Raw genomic sequence first — 23679 nt, 5'->3', positions numbered from 1 at the left:
AGGGTCCGTGTGCCCGGTCCGCGCCCCGGCCAACCCGGGCCCGGGGGTCCGGCCGAGCCCCCCCGCCCGCACCGCCCGGAGCCCCGGGGGGAGGGAGGGGGTGTGGTCACGTGGTCTCCCGTCACGTGACGGCGTGAGGCGGGCGCTGTGCCCGCCCCCTCACCCGGGCTGGCCAATGGGGGCGCGGCAACTCCGGCGGGCGGCCAATGGGCGACGGGGGGCGGGGCATGCGGTCAGCGGGACGGGGGGGCTTGCGGCGGGGACCGGGAGAGGGAACTGGGAGCGCTGGTGGGTACTGGGAGGTACCGGGGGTCACGGGGTGACTCGGGCGGACTGAGAGTACTGGGAGACACGGGCGTAGCTGGGAGGTACTGGGAGCCACTGGGAGGTGCTGGGAGCACTGGGAGCACTGGGAGTCACGGGGGCCACTGGGAGGTACTGGAGTCATACGGACGAGGGAGTCATACGGACGACTGGGAAGTGCTGGGAGCATTGGGAGGTACTGGGAGGAACTGGGAGTCACAGGGTCCACTGGGAGATACTGAGAGTCATGGGGAGCACTGGGATTCCCCGGGAGGTGTTGGGAGTCATGGGGGAACACTGGGAGGTCCTGGGCGTCCCTACTGGGAGGCATCCCAGTCTCTGCTGGGAACGCTGGGAACGCTGGGTCTGGTGCTGGGGGATGTCGGGGGGTAGAGCCGAGCCCTGCCCTGGGGGGTCGCAGGGGTGGGGGGTTGCAGTGACATCAGGGTCCCCCCGAGCCGTCCCGGCAGCGAGGGGAGCAGAGCCCCCCCGTGGGACACAACCCCCCGTGACAGCCTTGGGCCAGGCGGGAGGAGTCAGCAGCGGGGAAAGGGAAGTGAAAGTGATTGTGGAAGTGGGATGGGAGGGGGAGCGGCGGGGGGGCCCCGTCCGGCGCCGCAGGGAGATGTTATCGGGGTGCGGTTGGGGTGCCACACGCCGCAGTGCTCCCCCCACTTTCTGTGGGGGACCCCCAGCACCCTGAGGTGACCCCCAGCACCCCGGGGTGAGGGAACTGGGTAAAGTGGTGGCCCGGGTAAAGTGGGGGGCTGGGACTTTTGCAACACATGGCTTAAAGAAGAAGTGAGATTTGGGGGGCAGGGCTCCCCACCCACTTAGTGAGAAGGGAAACTGAGGCTGGTTGGTTCGGGGGGGTGTCCTGCAGGTGCACCCAGAGCCATGAGGACCCTCCTGCTGCTATGGGTGGCCCTGGCCGGCGTGGGGGCCCAGCTGCCGTGTCCCCATGGGGGACCCTGCCCCATCACCCCGGTGAGTGTGCAGGGTTTGGGGGGGGTCGGGGGGGGATCTCAGCAGGAGATGATAACCCCCCCTGTACCACCCCAGGCTGGTCCTGCCCGCAGTGCAATGGGGTGCCAGGACAGCTCATCCTGTCCTGCCAACTGCCAGCTGCCAGAGGTGAGCCCCCTCCCCTGTGCCTCAGTTTCCCCCCTCTCCCTGCCATTTGGGGGGCACTCCCTGACCCACTGGCCTTCCACCCCCTTCTTTCTCTCCAGAGTGTCCCCTGTGCTGGGGGCCACCGCTGCTGTCCCCGAGGATCCCACTGCAGTGCTGATGGGGAATCCTGTGTCACAGACCTGGGTACGAGGGGACACTGGTGGGGGGCAGGGGTGGGCCTCGAGGGGACAGGATGGACACGGGGATGTCTCACCTGTCTCCGCAGCCCCCCGTGCTGTCCCCTGTCCTGATGGCCAGTCTGAGTGTCCTGATGATGCCACATGCTGTGTGACAAGCAGCGGTGCCTGGGGGTGCTGCCCCATGCCCCAGGTATGGAGTGTGGGGACACGGGGACACTGAGGGTGGGGCCTGGTATGACCACTGCTGTGACGAGCACGGCTGGCACCCACAGGCCTCATGCTGTGCTGACAAGGTGCACTGCTGTCCCCATGCGACCATCTGCGACCTAACCCACGGGCGCTGCGTGTCTCCCACTGGTGACACTGACGTCCCCATGAGCACAGCCTTCCCTGCCTGGAAGCGCCAGCCCCCTGCCCCAGGTAAGGGCTGTCCCCTCAGGGTGCCCTCATTGTGCCCTTGGAGGGGACACAGTGACACTGTGTGTCCCCTCAGTCACGGTGCACCAGGTGCTGTGTCCCGATGGCCGCTCAGCGTGTCCCGATGGAGCGACCTGCTGCCAGCTGTCCCCAACGCAGTACGGCTGTTGTCCCCTGCAGAACGTGAGTGCTGGCACAGCCATGGGCACCCCGGGACAGGCACTGTGGGATGGGCAGCTTTGCCAAACCTCCTGTGCCCAGCACCCCATGCCAGACACCCAAATTCTGGTCATCTTCCACCAGGCACACCAAACCAAGCACCCCTTGCCAGGCACCCCTTCACTGGGCAGTCCACACCAGGCACCCCACACCCCCAGCACACACCATTCACCTGTACCTGTCCATGCAGGCACCCCATTCTGGACATCCCAATTCCAAGCACCCCATAGTGATGCCACGCACCCTAGTTTGGGCACCCTGTCCAAATCATCCCACACCAGACACGCCTTGCTGGGCATCCTGTGGTGGACACTGGGCCCTGGACCCTCTGTGCCCACCCTGTGTTCATGTCTCCCATACCAGGCGCCCTGCACGGTACCCCAGGCACCTTATGCCAGGCCCCTCTTGCTGTGCTTGTCCCCTGGGTCCCTGTCACCCCATATCTCTCCCCTCAAGCCGTGTGCTGCAGTGATGGGCAGCACTGCTGTCCCCGGGGCACCTCCGTACCATGCCCCCTGTGCTGTGCGCCCCCTGTGCTGTGCACCCCCTGTCCCCATCCCCAAGGGTCCTTGTCGTCCTGTGTCTCCCACCAGGCTGTGTGCTGCGGTGACGGGCAGCACTGCTGTCCCCAGGGCACCACCTGTGACCTGGTCCACTCCACCTGCACCTCCCTGGGGGGCTCTGCACCCCTGGCAGCACTGCCCCGAGGTAAGACCCCCCCAGGGAGCAACCACCCCCCTGTTCTGCCCCGGGGAGGGAACACAAGCCCTGACTATCCCCTATCCCCAGCTCATGATGTCAAGTGTGACGAGGTGACGAGCTGTCCCGATGGGAACACATGCTGCCGGCTCAGCTCAGGGGCCTGGGGGTGCTGCCCCCTTGAGCAGGTATGGGGGTCCCCTGTGCCCCCCAGGACAAGCAGATGGCTCCTGTCCTCCTGGGTGGGATGAGGACAGCTGTGTCTTGTTCCACTGAGAAGGACAAGGGTGGGGGGTTCCTTGTACTTGCCCTGAACAAGGTTTGATGTTCCATGTCCACCTTGGGAGGGAAAAGGACTGGGGTCCCCTGTGCCCCTCCAAGACTGGGAGATGTCCCCTGTACCCCAGGAGGACTCCCATTCCTTGATGTTCCGCGGGGATGGGGGTGACAGTCACTCTGACATCCCCCAGTCAGACCCCTTGTACTAATTGGAACCAGTCTGGGGCTCCAGTGGCAGGAGGTAGTGAAGGGACATGAAGCCACTGGGATGCTCAGGGACCTTCCCAAAACCCACTGAGGGGGGAGGTCAAGAGTGATGAGGGCATCCCCATATTCCCCCTTCCTCACTGCTGGGGCCGGTTAGGGAATGGGGTTGGCAGGAATGGGCAGGAGCAGACACATTTGTCCCCCATCCTGTGACCTGGGACTGTCCCCTGTGCTCAGCCCCCCCTCTTTGCCCCCAGGCTGTCTGCTGCCCCGACCACGTGCACTGCTGCCCCCAGGGCTACACCTGCGACCCCGAGGGGGGCAGCTGCCTCCAGCAGGGGGGCACCCGCCAGCCCTGGGTGCGCAAGACCCCGGCGCTGTCCCGGGGGGGACAGGTGACATCGGGAAATGTCATTTGTGATGAAACGACGAGCTGTCCTGATGGGAGCACGTGCTGCCGGCTGAGCCTGGGCACCTGGGGGTGCTGCCCCCTGGAGCAGGTGTGGGGGGCTCTGCCCATGGCCATGGGGGTCCATGGCTGTGTGGGATGGGGGACCCAGGGTTGCACCCATGGCAGTGGAGGTCCTGGACTGAGCAGAGATTCCAGGGGGTCCTGGGGTGTCCTTGGAGGAGGGGACATGGCTCAAGGCACCCGAGGGGAGCATCTTTCTGGGAGACATGAGAATGTTCAGCAGGGCACAGCAACTACCTGTCCCCCTCAACAGCCCCGTGGACAGGGTGTCTCCTGTCCCCTGAGGGGACGAAGGCCAATGTTCCCTTTTCCCCAGGAGGGTCAAGGCCAGCTGTCCCCTTTTGCTGCTTGAAGGACAACGGCAGATGTCCCCTGGGCAGGGTGAGGGCAGATATCCCTTGTCCTCCAGGAAGGACAGGGTAGGCATTAAACCCCTGATGTTCCCATGGGGCACAGGGCCCTTTTGCTGCCCCCCAGTCCCAGTCAGACCCCCTCTGCTAACTGGGGCAAATTTGGGGCTCCAGTGGCAGGAGGTGACAAAGGCACACAAGGCCACTGGGGTGCTCAGGGACATCAGGATGCTCAGGGATGTTCCTGTGTCCCACAGAGGGGCAGAAGCATCATGAGGGGGTCCCCATATCTGCCCCACTCAAAGTGGGGATGGAGCCAGGCTGGGTCTAGGGGGCGTATGGAACAGGGGGCAGGAACAGGCAGGAGGGGACTTGTCCCCTGGTGGTCCCCAGCTGTGTTGCTGGGAGTCCCCTGTGCTCAGCCCTCCCTCTTTGCCCCCCAGGCTGTCTGCTGCCCCGACCACGTGCACTGCTGCCCCCAGGGCTACACCTGCGACCCCGAGGGGGGCAGCTGCCTCCAGCAGGGGGGCACCCGCCAGCCCTGGGTGCGCAAGACCCCGGCACTGCCCCGGGGGGGACAGGTGACATCGGGAAATGTCATTTGTGATGAAACGACGAGCTGTCCTGATGGGAGCACGTGCTGCCGGCTGAGCCTGGGCACCTGGGGGTGCTGCCCCCTCGAGCAGGTGTGGGAGAATTCGTGGGGCTTGGGGTCCTGGGGGTAGGGTATTGTCCTGGGGAATGACGATTTGGGAATGGAATGGAAAGGAGTTGGGACAGAGCCCTGTGATTGTGGGGGTGGCCCTTTGGGGACAAGCAGGGCTGCGGGGGAGCAGGGACATGGGACACTCCCACATTTGTCTCTGGTCCCCTCCATGGGCACCTTGGAGGCAGAGTTTGACACAGTCCCTGGGGCTCTGCTGGGGACACCCAGGTACCTGGGTCCCTGATATACCTTTGTCCCTGGTACCTGGACACCCATGTCCCCCAGATACCCATGTCCCCCAGATACCCATGTCCCCCAGTGACCCTGTACTGTGTGTCCCCCAGGCCGTTTGCTGTGGGGACCACCAGCACTGCTGTCCTCGGGGCTACACCTGCAACCTGGCCACGGAGAGCTGTGAGAAGCTGCTGGCACCCACCCCGCTAGTGCCAACCCCCGCAGCCCCGCGCCAGGGCCCCTCAGCCCCCCGCCGGGCATCCCCCGTCCCACTGCGAGCCACTGACACCCACTCAGGTGGCCTCGTGCCCTGCGGTGCCACCGGCTCCTGCCACAGGGGCCAGCGGTGCTGCCAGGCCCGGGGAGGCTCTTGGGGGTGCTGCCCCTTCGCCCAGGTGAGTGGGGGAACACCAGGGTGGGGGTGGGGGCGGGGGTGGGGCTGGCATCACCCCTCCTCACTCCGTCTGTCTCTGCAGGGCTCCTGCTGCTCTGACGGCCGCCACTGCTGCCCTGCAGGGTCCCGCTGCACCAGGGCAGGCTGGGGGTGCAGCCCCCAGCGCTGGGACCTGCTCTGATGTCACTGGAACACCACCACCGCCGCCGCCCCCGAGTGCCACCACCCCAATAAACGGTTTCTAGAAGAAACTCCACCCATGGCCCCTGGTGAGGGGGAAACTGAGGCAGGAGGCGGAGGCAGGGGGGATTTTGTGTGTTTAATATATTAATGCCTCTAAGGAGCAGGCAGGACGTGCAGGCAGGTGCAGGCAGCAGCTTCCTGCCCAGCCTGGCACCCGGGGGGGTCCCCATGGCCCCCCCTCTGCCAGCCTGGCCTCAATGACCCCTCTTCATCCTCACCACGTAGAAAACGTTTAGAAACACAGTTAAAATCCAAAGGGGGATGAGGGTGGGGGGACACGGGCCCCCTGGCTCCTACGGCAGCTTGGAGGCACCACTGGCTCGGGGGGCAGTGCCAGCCCCCCCTGTCCTGCAGGGACACAAGTGGGGACATGGCTCAGGATTGCGGGAACATGGAGCATGCAGTTCCCACACCCAAAAGAGGGAGGTGGATGGTGGTGTTGGGGTGGGACACGGAGGGGATAGGGGCAGCAGGATCCCGTGTAGCAGGACCTGGTGGCACAGGGTGGGGGTCCCAGGCAGCTGGGGACACGGGTGACCTGGGTGTGGTCTCTCTGGCCCCGCCCCTGGCCGGACTGGGAGGGGCTGGGCAAGGAACAGGGGCCCGAATGGGTGAGACCAGTGGGAGGGCTGGTGACAGAAAGGAACCGTGGTGGTGGGATGAGATCGTGGTGGAGTGGGATTGTGGTGAGGTGGCACAGTGATGGGACATGATGGTGGCAGGAGAGGATGTTGGTGTGCCAGGCCGGTGGTGGGAAAGGACAGTGACAAGGCAGGATGGTGTGATGGCAGGGCAGTATAAGATGGGACAGTGACAGGACAGGGTGGTGGGAAGGTGGGATGGGGATGACAGCAGTGGGATGAGATGATGGCTGTGTGGGATTGTGGTGAGATGGGACTGACGGGACAGGATGATGGATGGGATGGTGGTGGGATGAGATGGCAGTGGGATGGCACAGCGATGGGACAGAGGACGGTGGAGGGAGGAGACAGTGGCCGGGCAAGACATTGGTGGGCTGAGACGAGTGATGGCAGTGGTGGTCCCCACCATCTCCCGGGATTTGCCCCCCACCCCTGGACCAGGCGACCGCCCTCCCCACACTCACTTGACATTGAAGACCATCAGAGGCCGCTCCTCCCGCTTCTGCCAGGGGCTCTTGCGGTCGCCCCCCTCGTCCCCTCCGTCGCCTGCCTCGGCCAGCGCCTCCTCCTCGGGGCTGGTCAGGGAGTCTCGGGGGGCTTCACTGGCGCTGCTGCGCCCGCTGCCCCCCCCTCGCCGCCCCCCGCTGCCCGCTTCCAGCAAGGGGGCCAGCGAGCTGTCCTCGGGGGAGGCTGCGGGCAGGGGGGGCCGGGGCCCCCCGTCCTCCTCCCCGCCTCCAGCAGCCCGGGGCAGGCGGGGAGGGGGCGCGGGGCCGGGGCCCCTCTCGCTGCCCTGCAAGTCGATGTAGGAATGCCGAACCTGGGAGGAGCGCCCGTCCAGGGACACGAACCAAGCTCTCGGGGGTGGCGGTCCCCCCAGTTCCAGGAGCTGCTGCCCCGCCAGCGCCTGCAGCTCCCCGTTGAGCTGGGCCACCGCCGACCCGTCCAGCAGCACCGGGATGGCCACCGAGCCACTCACCGGTTGGGGGGCACGAGCCCCGCCCCAGTTTTCCCCTTCCTCGAAGGGCTGCCCGGAGGATGCGGGGGGCGGGGGCGCGGCCGTCGCCGCCGTCGAACCGGGTCCCCCATCGGCTTCGGGGGGACCCTCGGGCTCGCCAGGGGCCAGGCGCATGTAGCGGGCGGGGATGAGGAGGGTGGGCATCACCCCCCGGTAAACATCCTCGGGCCCCCCGCCCCGGTCCAGGGGCCCGCAGAGCAGCAGGGGGCCAGGGGGGGCCAGCGAGGGCGGGCGCGGGGGGGGCTCAGGCAGCGGGTGCTCGGTCGGCTGCGCCCCATAACGGGAGAACGAGGGCGAGGGGGGCCGCGGGGGGAAAGCGGGGGTGCCCCGGGGGTGCTCATCGGGTGGTTGCAGCCCATCCACCGAGCGGGCGGCCCGGAGGCCGAAGGCTTCGCCGGGGCGCCCGTAGTCCTCGTGGGCCGGGGGCTGGCGGCGGCGGGGGGCCAGCGTGGCGGCCGGGGCCCGAGGGCCGGCGCGGAGCGGGGCCGGGGCCGGCGGCTGGAAGAAGTCCGGCCGGGCGGGGGTCAGCTCGCGGGTCGAGGGGGGCAGGCTGGGGGTGGGCAGGTCGGTGTCCCCCCCCGAGGAGGCGGTCTCCAGGTGGCTGCCCCCGCACAGGAGGTCCAGCTGAGACACCGAGGTGGCCTGGTCCCGGCGCGCCGCGTCCAGCGGGCCCGGCAGCGGCAGCTTGCGGTGCTGAGCCCGCGGCTTCAGGCACCGCCGCCTGCGGGGAGACGGGGCCACGTGGGCTCGGGGGTCCCCCTGTCCCCCCCTCCCTCGCCTGCTGCAAGGAGCTAGAGCAGGGGGCTGTAGGGCACCTAGGGGGACTGGGAAGTGGTGTCCATCCTCCCAAGCCAGCCACAGGACAGCCAGGGATTCTGGAGATTGGTGTCTGGCTCCCAAATCCAGCTAAAGAGCACCCAGAGGTGCCACAGGCTGGTGCCTCCTCCCCGTAGCCAACTATAGGGCATTTGGAGTTCCAAGGGGCAGTTACTCAAAAATAGTGACAGGGCACTCAAGGGTGGTGCCCCTTCCCCATAGTCAGGCCTAGTGCACCTGGGGGTCCTGTGGGGTGGTGCCCCCTTTCCTAAAGCCAGATATAGGGCTCTCAGGAGTACCAAGAGGATGCTTCCCCCTCCCCATAACCAGTTACAGAGTGCCAGAAAATGGTCCCTCCCAGCTCTGGGGCTCCCAGGGGTTACAGGTGGCTGCTGACCTCATTCCCACACGGTCACCACAGTCAGGACACAGCCAGTGCTGACCTGCAGTAGTAGATGAGGAGGCAGAGGAGGATGAGGACGAGCAGGGCCAGGGCACCCAGGATGGTGAGGAGGAAGATGGTGTGGTAGGTGGTGATGTCTGTCACACCCGCTGCCATCGCCACAAGCCCTGGGGACAACAGGGTCAGACAGGGGCAGCCCAAGAGTACCCTGCAGGGCTGCTTGTGGAGAGCCCTGGGACACAGGGGCAAAGGGAACTCCCCAGAGCACCCCAGGGGGCTGCAATGGCCCCCCAGCCTCAGACAGCCCTCAAAACAATGGGATCAGGGGGAGCCCTCACCCCACCAGGAGCACCCCAGAGTGGTCCCAGCCCTGGGACAGGGAGGTTGGAGAGGGAAGCAGCCCAAGGTGCCGCCACCCCCTCTTCAGGCAGCCTGTCCCCAGAGCCAAGGGACACACAGACTGGGAGGGCACCCACGGGTGTCACCTTACCTGTGCTGGGGGAGGGCAGAGCTGCTGCCCAGTATCCCAGCTGGGAGGAGACAAATGTCCAGTACAGCTGCCGGCCTTCCTTTCGGATCAGCCCCGTCCCGTTACGGACCCACAGCCCTGTGGGGACACACGGGGTTGAGACCCCTCAACCTCATCACACCCCCACCACACCCCAGCAGTCACTGTGTCCCTCTCTGCCACGCCCCAGTCACCACTCACCGCTCTTGGGGTCAAACCTCCAGGCTGGCACACTGGTGGCCACCACGGCCGCGGCGTCGGGGGCCAAAGGGATGGACAAGTGGACGGGGCCGGCCAGCGGCACCTCGGTCCCGTTCCCGGTGAACAGGTGGACGCTGACAGCCGCCACCGGCGCCAGCTCCAGCCAGGTGCCATTGGCTGCGGGGACAAGGATGGGGACATCCCTAAGGGGGGCCACATGGAGTGTGCCCCCCATCCCCCAAGTCCCCGGTGTCCCCCGTACCGCTGCTGTCCTGCTCGACCCCGAGGAAGGCGGGGAAGGCGCGGGCCAGGCTGGGGCCAGACGCGGCGGTGAGGGACGCGGCGAGCTGGCTGTACGTGGAGCTGCGGGGCAGGCGGGCTGCCCGCCGTGGGAACTGCGCCCACGGCTGCCCACGGCCACCTGCGGGGACACGGCGGTGGCAGCACCTGCGGGGGGTGGTGCCACCCAGCTCCAACCCCATGGCTCAGCTGCGGAGCACAGGGCTGGCGGCAGCAGCCGAGGGGGCTGGTGCTGTCACCCACCGCCATCCCCGTGGTTCAGCCGGGGAGCACAGGGTGGGTGGCAGTACGCAAGGAGGCTGGTGGTGTCACCCAGCGTCATCCCCCTGTCTCACCTGGGGATCCCAGGAGGATCTGGACCAGGTCCTCGTACAGGATGAGCGTGGCCGGGCGCTCTGGGAGCAGGTAGAGGCTGATGGAGGCGTAGACTGCAAGGGGAAGAGGGGGTGATGGGGGAATCTCAAAATACACACACCTGGACCCCAAAAATACACGCACACTCCTCCAGGGCTTGGGGGGACTGATGGGGAGAGGGGGGCATGAGGTCTGCAGAGGGGGTGGGGAAGGGGGAGACAGCAAGAGGAACAGGTGCATTTGGGGACAGGGACAGGAGGAACAGGCAGTGCCCAGGGTGAGGGCACCCCCTCCACAACCCCATCCATGCACCCTCCATCCCTGTCCATGTGTGTTCATCCCAGTACCCCACATCCCCCCATTCCCTATCCCCGTCCTGTACCCCACAGGTCCTGTATCCCAATACACCCATTCCCACCTCCCCAGCTGAGTGCTCCCATGTGGGCGTCTCCCCCAAGGAGATCCCTCCCATTGATGGCACCCCCAACTTCTCCTGCCCTGGGATGGGATGGGGAACTCGGGGGCCACAAGGACACGGTTGTACCCTCCCAAAGGGACCAGACCCCTCCCAAACACCCTTCTATAAAGGACCCCTACACTGAAATCTATTTGGGGTCCCCTGTAAGGGGGTTCCAGTAGGGGACCAAGGACCCCATACCAGGGCTCAGAGCCCCCCAGTTAGGAATTTAGGACCTCCAATCAGACCCAGAACCCTCAGGAAGGGATTGTGCCCCCCAGTCAGACTTAGAGGCCCCAGCATGAGACTGGGGACCCTCAAGCAGAGCCACCCAGGAAGGCACTGGGCGCCCCCCCAGGTTGGGGGTCCTGGTGACTCACGTGGCAGTTTGGTGACGCGCCAGGGGACAGAGGCGGTGACGTATCCACGGCGTGCGGCGGTGACAAGCAGCCAGGAGCCCAGGCGGTAGGGCACAGGCACGACCCCGGTGCCCGTGTGGTCGGTGATCCCAGCTGCCAGCGCGCTGCGGGCGCCAAACACATCCAGGGCTGCCTGTGCCAGCGGGGCCAGTGTCCCACTCTCAAACACCTGCACCCGCAGCAGCACCTCTGCGGGGACATGGGAGGGGACACCGGTCTGGGCACAGGCACGGGCACAGCACCACCCCAGCAGCACTGGCACAGGGGACAGGCTGGGTGGGAGTCACAGCCACTAAGCCAGCGGGCACAGCCACCATCCCTGCAGGTGGTGGGACACAACCTGGGGGTCACAGACACCATCCCAGGGGCTCATGGTCACCATCACAGCCACCATTCTGACGGGTGATGGCCACCATCCCAGCAGGTGATGTGCCCTGTCCCAGTGGATTACGGTCACCATCCAAACAGGATGGTGGAACTCACCCTGACAGGTCACAGGTGCCATCCCAGAAAGCCATGGGCACCATTCTGATGGGTCATGGCCACCATCCTAGCAGGCAGTAGGACCCATCCCAGTGCCCACCATTCCCAGCAGGTCACAGCAACCACCCAGGTGGGTCAAGGTACCCAAGTCACAGGTGCTCCCCAGTAGGCAGCAGGAACTGTCCTGAGGTGGTGTGAGCATCACTGCTGTGCCCACCCTGTGCCCCAGGGTGCCACGTCCACCCGGGTGGGTGCACCCAGTCACATCACTCTCAACTCCTCACTAGAGGCCATCCTCAGGGTGCTGCTCACAACCCTGCTCCCAGGTAAAGGTCAGAGGATCTCGACCCCAGCAGGCCCCATCAGCAGCAGAGGGAGGGATCCCCTCGGCAAGTCCCCGCTGAAGGGCCCGGCTCGAGGGAGGGGGGACCCTAAACCCCCGTGCGCCCCCGGCCCCCCCGAGCCAGTGCCATCCTGCGCATGATCCGCAGCCCTTGGCAGCGGTCCCGGCTCCGGCGCCGTCACCCAGGCAACGACCTCCTTCATCCCGCGCCCCGGGGCTCCCGCCCGGCCCCCCGCAGCTCCGGCCCCCCCGGAACCCCGCACTCCACCAGGCACCCCGCCCCGGCCCGCCCCGGCCCAGATGCGGCCCAGATGTGGCCATGGGCAAGGGAGGGAAATTCGCAGCAGCTGCTCCGGCGATGCAGAGAGGCGGGGGGGCGGGTTTCAGGAATGGAGAGGCTGGGGGTGTCCCCCCGCATGGCGGGGACAGCCGGCACCCGCGGGCAGCGATGTCCCCGCGGCCACACGCCGGCCACCCGCAGCTGCCGGGGGACAGCTGGCACCAACCCCGCTGTCCGCCGGGGAGGGGGGGCCACGGTGTCACCCCCAGCACGTCCCTGTCCCCACTCTCTGTCCCTTCACCATCACCAAAGGGTCCCCAGAGGGTAGTAAGGCCACCGCGAGGCACACTGTCCACTCGCTGGCTCCCCAGTGCCTCCCAGTCTGACCCCAGTGCCTCCCAGTGTGACCCCACGATCCCATGAGGCGGGGCAGGGGGTGCCAGGCCCTGAGGTGGCAGTGAGGAGCCCTGTCATGTCTGTCACCAGCGGGAGAGCTGAGCCAGCACAGACAGGACGGGTCAGGGACTCCTCCTCATTCCACAGACCCCCTCTGACACCCGGGCACGCCTCATCCTGGCACAGGGGCTCTGCCAGGAGGGTTTGGGGTGCAGGAGGAGGTCACAGGAAATCACAAGGACCCCAAAGCCCACCCTGCCTGCCGGATGCATCCCCTACCATCCTGCTCCCTCGGATGCTGCTCAGGACCTCCCTGCCCACCCACCATCATGCACCTCCTGACCAGGGACCTCCACCCACCAAGCTCTGCTCAGGACCCTCACACACCCTCCTGCACCCTCAAGCTCTGTCCACGATCCCCACCCAACTTCCTTCACCTCCTGGTTTGTGATGCCCACCCACCATCACGAAACCTTGGCGCTGCTCGGGACCCCGACCCATCACCCTCTGCCCGCCTGCGGCCAGAACCGCCCGGAGAGGGGGAGACAGACAGACAGACGGGGGGTGCGGCCGGACAGACAGAGCCGGGGATGAACGGAGGATGGACAAGGGGGATGGACGGGCGCGATGGACGGGGGCGCGGTGGGAGGGCGGGTGGGCAAGGATGGGGGTGTCGGAACCGGGGGGGCCGGGAGGGGATGGGGGTGTTGGGATCGTGGGGATTCGGGGCGGGGGCGGGCGGGGATGGGGGTGTGGGGGCGGGAGGATGCTGTGGAGTATCGGGGCGGGGGTCGGGAGGGGGCCGGTGCTGCTGAGGGAGTGACGGAGACAAGGGATGCCGGAGGGATGTCTGGGCCGGGGTCGGGCAGGGAGGGGGGGCCGGAGCTGGGATCGATCAGGGGGTGGTGCGCGGGGGGGCGATGAGGTTCAAAGGATGTCGGGGGGATGTCGCTGCGGGGATCGGGAGGGTATGGGGGCGTTGGTCGGGCTGGAGTGGTGCGGGGCAGGGGTTGGGAGCCAAGAGATGCCGGGGGGATGTGGGCGCGGGGGTCGGGCGGGGAGGGCGGCGGGGATGTTGCCGGCGGCGCCCCCCGCCCCGCACACAAAGGCCGCTCTCACCGTGCGCTCCCGGCTCCGCCGCGCCCCGCGCCCGCCGCCCGCCCGCGGCCGCCAGCAGCAGCAGCACCGGCAGCGGCGGCAGCGGCGGCAGGAGGCGGCGGGGCCGCATGGTGGCTCCGCGCCGTTACCCCGCCATGCCCGGCCCGCCCGGCCCGTCCGCCCGCCCGCCGCGGGGACCGGGCTCCACCTGCCGGAGCCGCCGGGCACGGCCGCCCAGTGCCCACCCCCGGAGCGGCACCGCCCCGGCTCCGGGACCACCCCCGGCACCGCCCCGAGACCCCCAGACCAACCCCCGGCACCGCCCCAGACCTCCGGCACCGCCCCCTACAGTGGCCCGAGACCCAGGATCCACCGACCGATCGCCAGGCACCCCTCCCCGGGACCGCTCCGGGACCTGGACCGGGACTCGGTACCGGCACCGTCATCCCAGGACTGATCCTGTACCGGCACCGACAACCTAGGACCCACTCGCGGTACTTCCTTGAGCCTCAGTGTCGAGCCCCGGTACCGCAGCGGCATTTCGGGACTGGCCCTTGGCACTGCCCCGATGCCCCGGTCCCATCCCTGGGACAGACCCCGTTACCGTGACACCCCCAGCGGTAGCAGCACCGGCCCCAGTACGGATCCCCCAGCACAGCACCAGCCCCCCGGGACTGACCTCGGCACCAACCCCTCCACTGCCCTCCCAGGGCACCCCATAAGGGCACACGGGGGTCCCCAAAAGCCTCCCTGCCCCCCTGCTGTGCCCTGTCCCCTGCCAAACCCCCCAGGTGCAGGTCCGGGGGGACACAACCACACCCCGTGGGCAGTACCCGAGGGCAGGGTAGGGATTTATTGTCTGGGGGAAGCAGAGCAGAGCTGTGGTCCCATGGCACTCGGGGGGGCTAGGGAATGGGATCTGGGTGGGGGTGGGCATGGGGGAGCCTAATCCTGGGCACTGCCAGGCTCCTGGGCACTGCCAGGCTCCTGGGCTTGGCCGGGCTCCTCCTGCGTGTCCCCCTCGGCAGGCGGCCGCATCCTCTTGAAGAAACCCATCTGGAAAGGGACACAGCGACAGTCGTGCCCTGGGGCACCCTGCGGCACCAGCCCCAGGGATCTCTGTGGCACCACTGCAGGGACCCCATGACATCACTCCTCCCGTGGCACCAGCCTCCAGGGACCCCAAAGTGCCACCTGCCTGGCACCACACCGCGTCACCTGTGCTGCTGTCCCCCCGTCCTGTGCCACAGCCCCCACCCCCAGGACTGTGCTCCATTTTTCATGGTCCCTCTGGTGCCAGTGAGGCCCCACCACCATGGTGGATGTCACCAGTATCCCCACTGTCCCCCTGTGTCCACTCACCTTCCACATGAGGAGGATGAGGAGGGTGAGGAGCAGGAGCCCGGCCAGGACCCCCAGCACCACCCACCACACTGGCACAGCCCCCTCGCCCCCGAGGCTGGCGCGTACCACGCGGGTGTCAGTCTGCAGAGGGACAGATGGGTGACACCGCCGCCACCACGGCCTGTCCCTGTGTCCCCACACCCACGCCAGCCCTACCTGAGCCTTGCCCGTGGGCAGGACCTTGGGCTGGACGCGGTAGGGCATGGCCGAGGTGTTGAACCACGCTTGTGACTGGATGAGGAACTGCGTCAGGAGGTGTTCCCGCTAGGGACAGATGAGGGGACACGCGAGGGATACATGGGAATCTGGCATCAGGGGTGCAGCTAACAGGGCACCCGTGACCCCACACATGGTACCCCCAGGGTGCTCTCTAGGGATCACCGTGCAGGAGGGGACATTGCAGGGATGCCCTGGGGCCCCAATGCCACCTCGTTCCCTCTGTCCCCAGGAGGCGACAGTACCTGCTGCAGGGTGTCCATCCAGAGCAGGGCGTGGACGCTGACCAGTGCCCGCTGGTCCTTGCCCAGACTGGGCACGTGGCAGGTGATGTCCACGCACGTGGCATTGTCACAGTCCTGAGGGACACGGTGGGTATTGGGGGGCCCCCACCCCAGAGATCACTCCCAGCCCAGTGCCCACCATGGGCTGCAAGTCCCCAGCGTCCTCTCAGGGATGCGGCCCCCACCGCAGCACCCCCAGCCCTGCATCCATCACAGCCCGGAGGTCCCCAGGGTCACCCGCTCACCACACGGACGAAGTCCCCCAGCCCGGCTCCCGCGGGCGGCTCCGCCTCCCGGCGCTCCCGCTGGTGGGTGCCGTTCCCGGGCGCTGCGGCCGTCGGAGCGGAGATCCCCAGCTGGAAGGGGACACAGGGGTGACACCCACCTCTTGGCATATCCCAGCGCCCGCCGACGGACAGCGGTCCCACAGCCCCTACCTGGGCGGGGTTGAGGGCGGGGTGGTGGGAGCAGTTCATGCCGCCCCCGGTGCCCAGTTCCAGCAGGTAGAGCAGGACACGGCCGCCCAGCAGGTGAGGGACGGCGAGGCTCAGAGTGACCCCGCTGACGGTGCCGGGACCTTTGTTGTGGAGCTGTAGGAGGACGGTGGGGTAACGCCCAGCACCGGGGCAGGGACAGAGAGGACATCCCCTGAGCACCTGCGGGTGCCTGTCCTACCTCATAGACGTGCTCCACCTTGATGCCGTGGTCCTCGGGCCGCTGACTGCCCTCCACCCAGTGCCAGCTAGTGGGCAGCACCGTGATGGCAGGCAGGGAGTTGCTGGTGGGAGAGGGGGTGTCAGCGTCCCCCTTTGTCCCTCTTTATCCCCATGTCCCCCAGACCCTCACCCTCGCAGCTCCATCTCTGCCTCTGCCTCCACGGGCACTGTCACCGTCACGGACGCATTGCTGTGGCTGAGGCTGTTCTTGCTGTGGGGACACAGTGAGACGAGGGATGGACACTGAGTTTGGGGACACGCTGAGGACACTGAATCTGAGGTGCTCGTGTCCCAGCAGTGGGTGGGGGACAGCGGCACAGCAGGGTGTCACCTCTGCAGCTGGAGATGGAAGCTGATGGCCTCCCCCATGTCCTCCAGCCCAGACACGCTCAGCTCCATGTCCACAGTGATCTGGGGACAGCAGAGAGGGGCAGGTGGGTGACCAGCCCCAGTGGGTGACAGGCACAGCAGGGACCCCCCATCCCCTTACCCGGGCCCCCGCTTTCATGGGATTGCCCAACTCGCAGAGCACCATGTAGGTCCCATTCTCCTTCTTGGGGTTGCAGCTGAGCTTCTCCTGCCCCTGTGGGGTGGGAACATGGGATGGGGACACGTCATGGGCACCTGCATGAGCTGAGGGCAGGGCTTGAGCCCCACACCCTGGACACCCCTGAACAGCCATCACCAGTGGGGACCCTGTGGAGAGTGCCAGCCACTCAAGGGCAGGACATGAACCCCCACACCCAGGATCCCTGGGCACCCATCCCCACCAGGCAGCCCCATGGAGGACAATTCCCATGATGGGGATGAAGGACACAGTGTGAGCCACCCAATTTGGGTTACTCCCTGTGCTGGGCATCCCCTGACACCCATCACCACTGGGCACCCCCAAAGAGAGTGACGGCCACCAAGGGCAGGCCACGAGCCCCCCACCCCAGACACCACCAAGAACAGAATATGAGCCCCCCCAACCCCTGTCACCCACCGGGATGGTGCTGCGGGCAGCCTGGTAGTGGGTGCCGGGGGGCAGCTGCACCCTCAGCTCTGCCTCAAAGGCGCCTTCACCCGCGTTGGTGGCGTTGGCGCGCAGGGTCAGCGCGGCCTCCTCCCCGATCAGCAGGCGTTGGCTGGGGCTGGGGGACATGGGGACAGGGCTCAGCACCTCACGGGGACACCGAGCGCTCCCTCACCCTCCCACCCCCAACCTGCTGCTCACGTGTCGGCGGCGAGGTGGAGGTCGGGGACACAGAGGTTGTCATCGCCACAGTCGTCCAGGATGATGTGGGTCTGGGAGGGGGACAGGGAGGGGACAGGGGGACTCCCCCATCCACGGTGAGGTGTGGGAGGGGGAGTCATTGGGGACAGCAGGGGGCACGGGGGGGACATCCTAGGGAGAGACTGGGCTGGTGGAGGGGCCAGAGGGGACATTCCAGGAGACAGCGAGAGACCGGGGATGGAGGAGAGGGAGGTGACATCTCGGAGAGGGAAGAATGGGGACAGCAGAGAGGGCATCCAGGGGCACGATCTGGGGACATACACTGAGACACGCCAAGGAGGGAGCAGGGACAATGGGGCACATCCTGGGGAGGGATTGGGGATGGCAGAGGGAACAGAGGAACATTCTCGGGTTTGGGAATGGGGACAGTGCTGGGTACAGAGAGGACATCCAGGGGAGGGACTGGGGACTGAGGAGCAAGCACAGAGGGCAGAACAGGACGGACATGCCAGGGAGTGGCAGGGACAGTGTGGGGGCACATTCCAGTGGAAAATGGGGACAGTGGTGGGGAGGAAGGGGAGCAATGTCCCAGGGGGGTGTTGAGGACACTGGCACAGGCTGAGGATCCCAGTGCTGAGCACACCCAGGCTGGGGGTACCCATATGTGCCCTGGCCCAGCTGTGGGGATGAGCCCACCTGGTGTCACAATGGTGACATCACCCCATAGCCACGTCCCCCCTACCTGTGCCTGCACCAGGGTCCGCCCGTAGAGCACCAACCCCGGGGACTCTTTGGGCAGTGTCAGGGCCACGCTCAAGGCCACTGGGCTCAGCTTGTCCTTGAACTCAGCCTTGTCCTGGAGACACGCATGGGCAGAGCAGTATGGAGGGCACCCTGTGTCCAACCCAGGGCCCCCACCCACCACTGCTCCCATCCCTGTTACCTACCCTCCTGGGACAGAGAGACACCGTTATCCCCAATCCCTGTCCCCAACCTGGTTGGAGATGCCACATCCCCGTTCCTGTCCCCCACCCTCCATGGATTGTCCCCGCCCTCTGCCCCGCTGTTCCTCTGCCCGTACCCGCAGGTAGGCGGTGAGGTTGCTGCACACAGGGGGTGTCCCCGGTGCCACCACCAGCTCCTTCTGCTTTGACGATTGGTGTCCCTTCAGCAGGAGGACTCTCCGTGACGGCCGGGGCTTCAGCCGGTCCAGCTGCAGCTCAGCCTCCAGGTCTGGTGGGGAATAGGAGGGTGGTGACACCCGCGGTGACACCCCAGCAGTGCCCGTGCGACAGCGGTACCCCCAGGTGACACAGGCACTCACGGATGCTCTGAGGGAGGTGCTGGCCCCTCACACTGACACAGAACACCACGTGGAAGCTGCGGGGAGACAACACCAACAGGGGCTCAGGGCCCTGTCCTGTGCCTACGGTGGTGTCCCCATAGTGTTCCTATGGCAGTGTCCCCTCACCAGCTGACACGAACACTGGAGTTGGACAGGTCACAGTTCAGGTTCTCAGGGTGCAGCCCGTCGGGGACACTCAGCTGGATCTGGGCCACCACCACGGGTAGTCCCCTGGGACATGGGGACATTGTTGAGGTGCCAGAGGACCCAACAAGGAGCCCCGGGCCGCCGCAGGGACGCGCACTCACTGGTACACGGCCACCTTGGCCGCCCCGTAAGCTCCGACGAGCAGATCTGCAGGGACAAGCAGAGGATCAGTGCCGGGGTGGTGACACTGGGGTGGTGACACCGGGGTGGCAGGGCGGTGTCGTGCCAGGGCTGTACCTGCGTAGCCGTTGCCGTCCAGATCGGTGGCACCCCGCAGCGCGAAGCCGAAGGCGGCGGGGCCGGGGAAGGGGCTGTTGAGGCGCTGGGTGGGCACCGGCGCCAGCCCCTCGCTCTGCCCGCGGAAGATGAAGACCTGCCCGCTGCCACTGTCACCCCCCTGCGGGGCTCCCACGGCCACGTCTGGGGACAGATAGGACGTGAGCACCCACCCGCGCTCTCCTGCCTCAGTTTCCCCAAGGCACATCCTCCTCCCCGCCCCGCCGCGCTGTTACCTCCGAAGCCGTCCTTATCCAGGTCCCCGAGGCTGGCGATGGCGGCGGCGAAGCGGCCGTAGGGGTGGATGCCCGTCACGGTCTGGGGGGGCCCGGTGAGGGGCTGCCGTCCCCGCCCCAGGTAGACGTAGAGGCGCCCCAGCTCGCTGCGCTGCCCGTCGGAGCTCCGGGCCATGTACAGGGGTGCACCCACCAGCAGGTCGTCCCGCCTGTGCCCGGCACGGGGTCAGGGTCAGGTCCGCAGGTTTGGAGGCTGGGAGCACCCAGCGGTGTGCCGGGCACGGGGCAGCACCCCTGGGTGTCCCCATGGAGGAGGAGGGGACGACTGTCCCTGCTCTCACCCGTCCCCATCGACATCGGCCACTGCCACCGTGTGCCCGAAGTACGAAGCCACCTGGAAAGGGTCAGGGTAAGAGGGTGGCACCGGGGGCTGCCAGGAGCACAGTGGGCGGGGAGGCTGGGGGAGCAGGGGGGTGCTGGGGGGCTATGGGATGGGGGCAGGAGTGCTGTGAAGCACCGGGGGTGCTGGGGGTGGCACAGGACAGGGGTACCTGCTCGCTGGGGATGCCCCGCAGCCAACGCAGAGTGTTCCCCGCAGTGAAGATCTCCACCTGCCCAGGGCAGTGTCAGACGCCAGGCCCAGCCCGGGATGACAAATGGTGGTGTCCCCTGGTGTCCCCAGACACCGGCACTGGGCACTTCACAGTACTCACCTCACCTATCGTGTTCCTCTTGTTGGGGACCCCCACCACGTACTCTGTGAGGGATGAGAGCCCTGAGTGTCCCCATTGGGATATTGAGGGGGGCAGGGGGATACCCCTGGCATTGGGGTGGGCACAGGGATAGCCCTGGTGCGACATGGGGACATGAGGGCACAGAGATGGATGAGACCCCTGACCTGGCACACAACCTGTCCTGTCCCCTCGGGAAGGGAAGCAAGGTCACTCTGGAGCCCCGGGGTTTCCCAGGCCTATCAACCCCTGTTCCCTGCACCCCCCAGCCCTACCTTTGGTTTTGGGGTTGCCATCAAACTCGCCCACAGCCACCGAGTACCCTGCAGGGAGATGTGCATTGGTGACCCCGGGGTATCCCAGCAGGAGCCGGCAGTGGGGCGGGGTCCCCGCGCCCGCTGCTCACCCCGGTACCCATCCTCGAAGGCCCAAGACATCAGCTCCGTGGGGCGCCCGGGGGCCCCCAGCCACAGCAGGGTATTATTTTGGAAGCGCCTGAGGATGTCGTCCAGCTCCACCGAGTACACGAGCCCTGGGTGACATCGCGGCAGAGAGCACCAGCACTGACGGGGCACCCGCAGCCACATGCCCGGGGCTGTGGCTCTGGGCAGCCAGTGCCACTGTGGGTGGGACTTATGGGGTACCCATCCGTGGTGGCGTCCTCCCGCCGTGCCCACCCAAAGGGAGTACCCCGGGAGCACCAGCCAGGGTGGCAACGCCGGCAGGAAGGACTCACCCGTGAAATAGTACCCGCCGGGGGCACCCAGCACCAGCGTCCCGGCCTGCGGGAGGAGCTGGCTCAGCACCACCCCGGGGCACTCTGGCATCCCCCCAAAGCATCCTCACACAAGTATCTCCCACCCCAGTATTCCCCATCCTTGCATATTCCAGCCCAGCAGCTCCCATCCTGGCACCCCCATCCCAACATTCCCCCCACTCTTCCCGGAATTCCCACTCCAGCATCCTCCATCTCAGCATCCCTACCCCAACACCCCCCGCCGTGACCCAGGTACCACCCTGGCCACACCCTCTGCATCTCTATCAGCACCCCTTGGGTATCCCGAGGGGCACCCCGGGGCGCCGTCCCCCGATCCCCCCAAACATATTCGAGCCCCCCGAGTCCCTCGAGTCCCTCAAGCCCCTCAAGTTCCCTCTCACCGGGGTGACAGCGGCGCTGAAGCCGATCTCGCAGTAGCGATTGTCGTGCACTGAGGGCACAAGGCAGGGTCAGACGGACGCGGGTCTGGCGGCATCCCCGCTCCCCGGTCCCCCCTCACCGTATTTCCACTCGCGGTAGGTGCTGGCCATGGTCTGGCCGCGGCAGGGCGAGTACCAGACCGTGCGCTGCTGCCCCGGTCTCCACACAAAGCAGGTGCCCGTCGGGGTGCGGAACGCCTCTTGCTGCCCCTCCATCGCGTTCCAGTGCTGCAGAGGGGCACAGACCTGGGAACGGCGATGGCTCAGGCTGCGTGCCCGCCCCGCCGCCACCCACGGCTGCCCACATTCCCCCCGCATGCACCCACCACCAGTGTGCCGTTCCAGCTGGTGACGGACGCTCCCAGCCACTGGTACGACTTGTAGGTGTGAAGTTCCAAGGCGCCCTGGATCTCGCTCTCGTCCCCTGGGGGAGCGGGACACGGGAATGTGCGGGGCTGGCACCCCCGCCCTGCCCACCCCCGCCCCGCGGCGCCCACGCACCCTCAGTGTCGATAGGGAGGGGGTGGCAGGAGGTCTTGTCGGGGGGCCAGGAGCAGAGGAAGACGGCGCCGGGCTCAACCACGCCGGGCTGGGAGGTGTTGGCACGGGGGGCCCCTACCGCCACGCTGGGACTGGGGGGCAAAGCGGATGTCAGGGTCGGCGGGCGTGTGCCGTGCCCGACCCCGACACCCCGGGCCTCCTACCTTCCCTCACTCATGTGGAAATCCAGGGCGAAACCGAAATAGCTGCCGGGGGGTCCCTCGTAGATGGTGGGGGGGTCCTGGAGAAGCCCCAGTGTGGGGGGCAGGCGCAGCCCCCCGAGGAACAGCAGCACCCGCAGCAGCCCCATCGTCGCCCCAAAATGTGGCCACAGTTCCCGTCCCAGGCTGTCCCTGGCTTATCTCGGGGGACGCAGCTGGGGACGGGGCCAGCAGGAATGGGGAGCACAGGAAGGGCCCTCCCGGACCCACAGAAGCACATCCGCTTCTGCAGGGAGCCAGAGAGGTGCAGGGGAGATGGATGTGGCTGGAGCAGGGCGGGGGACAGGAGGTGGCAGAGCCATGGTGACGGGTGGGGGGACACGGTGACAGCAGCCATAGCCTATCGCCCGCCACGGCTCAGGGTGGCTATTTCGGGATGCCCATCTTGGGGTGGCTATTTCGGGGTGCAGGCAGTCCCTACCAGCGGAAATGTGGCGAGGAAGGGGGAGGACAAAAGGGCACAGGGCCCCTCCATCCCGCCGTTATCCCCTCCGCAGCCGGATGGAGCTGACAGCAGCGAGCCCGCCCGCACTGGACATCACCCCTGCAGCCCCACAGTGTCCCCTTCCCCGGGCAGGGACACCCCAAAACCTGCCAGGGGAGAGGCAGCGGTGCAGGGCAATGGCTCTGGCAAGGGAGCGGGGGCAGGGTAAGGACAGCCACAGCCAAGTAGACAAGGCGCGTCCGTGTCCTTGTCCCTGTCCCCGTGGAAGAGCCGGTGCCCGCAGCCAGGCCTGTGGCAGCCACGGGGGCTCAGCCCTGCCCGGACAGCATCGGCCCCCGAACCCACCTGCAGAATTAATTTAAACTCTGTTAATTGAGGACTTTCAGGCTGCTCGAGATCTCCGGGGGCTCCTCGTGCCAACCGAGCACGAGGGAGAGGCAGGGAGAGGCCCTAGGGCATCTGCCTGAGAGCCGGCCCATGTCAAATGGGGCTTTTCTCCTCTCCTGAGCTGAAGCTGCAGGTGGGAAGCAGGACAGGGGAGTCGGGGGTTTCGGGAGGAACAGGGGGTCCCTGCAGAGCCAAATGACACCTTGGCCCTGACAGGGGACACAGTCCCTGGAGTGAGGTCTGCTCCAGCCCCTCGGAGCAGCCCTGCCCTGGAGCAGCTGCAGTTGGAAGAGAGCAGCATTTGCCTTAAAGCCGTGGCAGAGCTCCGAGAGGGGGGAAGGGTTTATCTGAGCCCGAATCAGCTCCGTGCCCCGGGAGAGGAGGACACCGGACTCGGGGGCAGCTGCTCCTCCTCGGGAGGTCTAGTCCCCAGCTGGCAGCAGCATCTGAAGCCAGCTGGAGCCCACACCAGACCCCCTCGAGGCAATTGCAATTCTTTCTTCTGTCCAATCACTTAATTTCCTGTTTCTTTCAGCACTTCCGCACTATCCCTCATGAGCCACCTCCTCCCAGGGCCACCGCCAGGAAGGGCAGGTGGCACCCTGGACCCCGACTCTGCTGGCACACAGGGGAGTGGATTTTCTTTCTCTTAATCAAACCAGGCCTTTGGTTAGGAAAAGGAGAGGCTGGTGGCAGCTCCCCACCACC

General features: G+C 66.9%; 3 protein-coding genes across 6 annotated transcripts; 1 reads left to right on the top strand and 2 right to left on the bottom strand.

Annotated features, from left to right (window-relative positions):
* Positions 1–242: 242 nt before the first annotated feature.
* GRN (granulin precursor) lies at positions 243–5849 on the top strand. Of its 4 annotated transcripts, none has more exons than XM_033079059.1 (13): positions 243–288; positions 1187–1290; positions 1366–1437; positions 1536–1620; positions 1703–1806; positions 1889–2036; positions 2110–2216; positions 2846–2960; positions 3042–3139; positions 3695–3937; positions 4703–4945; positions 5310–5594; positions 5676–5849. In XM_033079059.1, the coding sequence occupies exons 2-13, from the start codon at positions 1201–1203 to the stop codon at positions 5772–5774; spliced, it is 1689 nt and encodes a 562-aa protein (XP_032934950.1). In that variant the 5' UTR covers positions 243–288; positions 1187–1200; the 3' UTR covers positions 5775–5849. The 4 variants fall into 4 exon arrangements, with proteins under 4 accessions (XP_032934950.1, XP_032934951.1, XP_032934953.1 ...); XM_033079060.1 differs by lacking the exon at positions 243–288 and adding an exon at positions 291–368; XM_033079062.1 differs by lacking the exon at positions 243–288 and adding an exon at positions 359–435.
* Positions 5850–5893: 44 nt separating this feature from the next.
* On the bottom strand, positions 5894–12020 carry FAM171A2 (family with sequence similarity 171 member A2). The gene is made up of 9 exons (XM_033079057.2): positions 11434–12020; positions 10912–11139; positions 10056–10148; positions 9683–9841; positions 9421–9597; positions 9202–9318; positions 8752–8878; positions 6942–8213; positions 5894–6184 (listed from the first exon to the last, which is right to left on the bottom strand). Exons 1-9 carry the CDS (start codon positions 11453–11455, stop codon positions 6130–6132), a joined length of 2250 nt encoding a protein of 749 aa, XP_032934948.1. The 5' UTR covers positions 11456–12020; the 3' UTR covers positions 5894–6129.
* Positions 12021–13928: 1908 nt separating this feature from the next.
* ITGA2B (integrin subunit alpha 2b) lies at positions 13929–22757 on the bottom strand. Its single transcript, XM_033079266.1, has 30 exons — positions 22083–22757; positions 21880–22010; positions 21705–21802; positions 21459–21624; positions 21340–21389; positions 20918–20963; positions 20588–20713; positions 20457–20504; positions 20164–20207; positions 20002–20061; positions 19792–19844; positions 19451–19659; positions 19176–19358; positions 19040–19085; positions 18858–18962; positions 18711–18766; positions 18468–18619; positions 18129–18242; positions 17387–17457; positions 17156–17303; positions 16661–16753; positions 16502–16581; positions 16301–16381; positions 16130–16232; positions 15892–16044; positions 15700–15810; positions 15416–15529; positions 15111–15218; positions 14913–15035; positions 13929–14606 (listed from the first exon to the last, which is right to left on the bottom strand). Exons 1-30 carry the CDS (start codon positions 22226–22228, stop codon positions 14496–14498), a joined length of 3129 nt encoding a protein of 1042 aa, XP_032935157.1. The 5' UTR covers positions 22229–22757; the 3' UTR covers positions 13929–14495.
* Between the last annotated feature and the right edge of the window lie 922 nt (positions 22758–23679).

This window comes from Catharus ustulatus, chromosome 23 (genome assembly GCF_009819885.2).
Source record: "Catharus ustulatus isolate bCatUst1 chromosome 23, bCatUst1.pri.v2, whole genome shotgun sequence".
Classification (NCBI taxonomy): Eukaryota; Metazoa; Chordata; class Aves; order Passeriformes; family Turdidae; genus Catharus; species Catharus ustulatus.
This window is presented reverse-complemented; position numbering and strand designations above follow the sequence as displayed.

Coding starts and splice junctions, on each gene's coding strand:
- GRN (XM_033079059.1), top strand. CDS start 1,201: ATGAGGACCCTCCTGCTGCTATGGGTGGCCCTGGCCGGCGTGGGGGCC. Junction 1,807..1,888: donor GGTGCTGCCCCATGCCCCAG/GTATGGAGTGTG, acceptor TGGCACCCACAG/GCCTCATGCTGTGCTGACAA. Junction 5,595..5,675: donor GGTGCTGCCCCTTCGCCCAG/GTGAGTGGGGGA, acceptor CTGTCTCTGCAG/GGCTCCTGCTGCTCTGACGG.
- FAM171A2 (XM_033079057.2), bottom strand. CDS start 11,455: ATGGCACCTGTGACCTGTCAGG. Junction 9,842..10,055: donor GATCCTCCTGGGATCCCCAG/GTGAGACAGGGG, acceptor GTGTCCCCGCAG/GTGGCCGTGGGCAGCCGTGG. Junction 6,185..6,941: donor CTGATGGTCTTCAATGTCAA/GTGAGTGTGGGG, acceptor GTGTCCCTGCAG/GACAGGGGGGGCTGGCACTG.
- ITGA2B (XM_033079266.1), bottom strand. CDS start 22,228: ATGGGGCTGCTGCGGGTGCTGCTGTTCCTCGGGGGGCTGCGCCTGCCC. Junction 21,390..21,458: donor CTACCGCGAGTGGAAATACG/GTGAGGGGGGAC, acceptor TTGTGCCCTCAG/TGCACGACAATCGCTACTGC. Junction 20,062..20,163: donor AGAGGAACACGATAGGTGAG/GTGAGTACTGTG, acceptor TGCCCTGGGCAG/GTGGAGATCTTCACTGCGGG.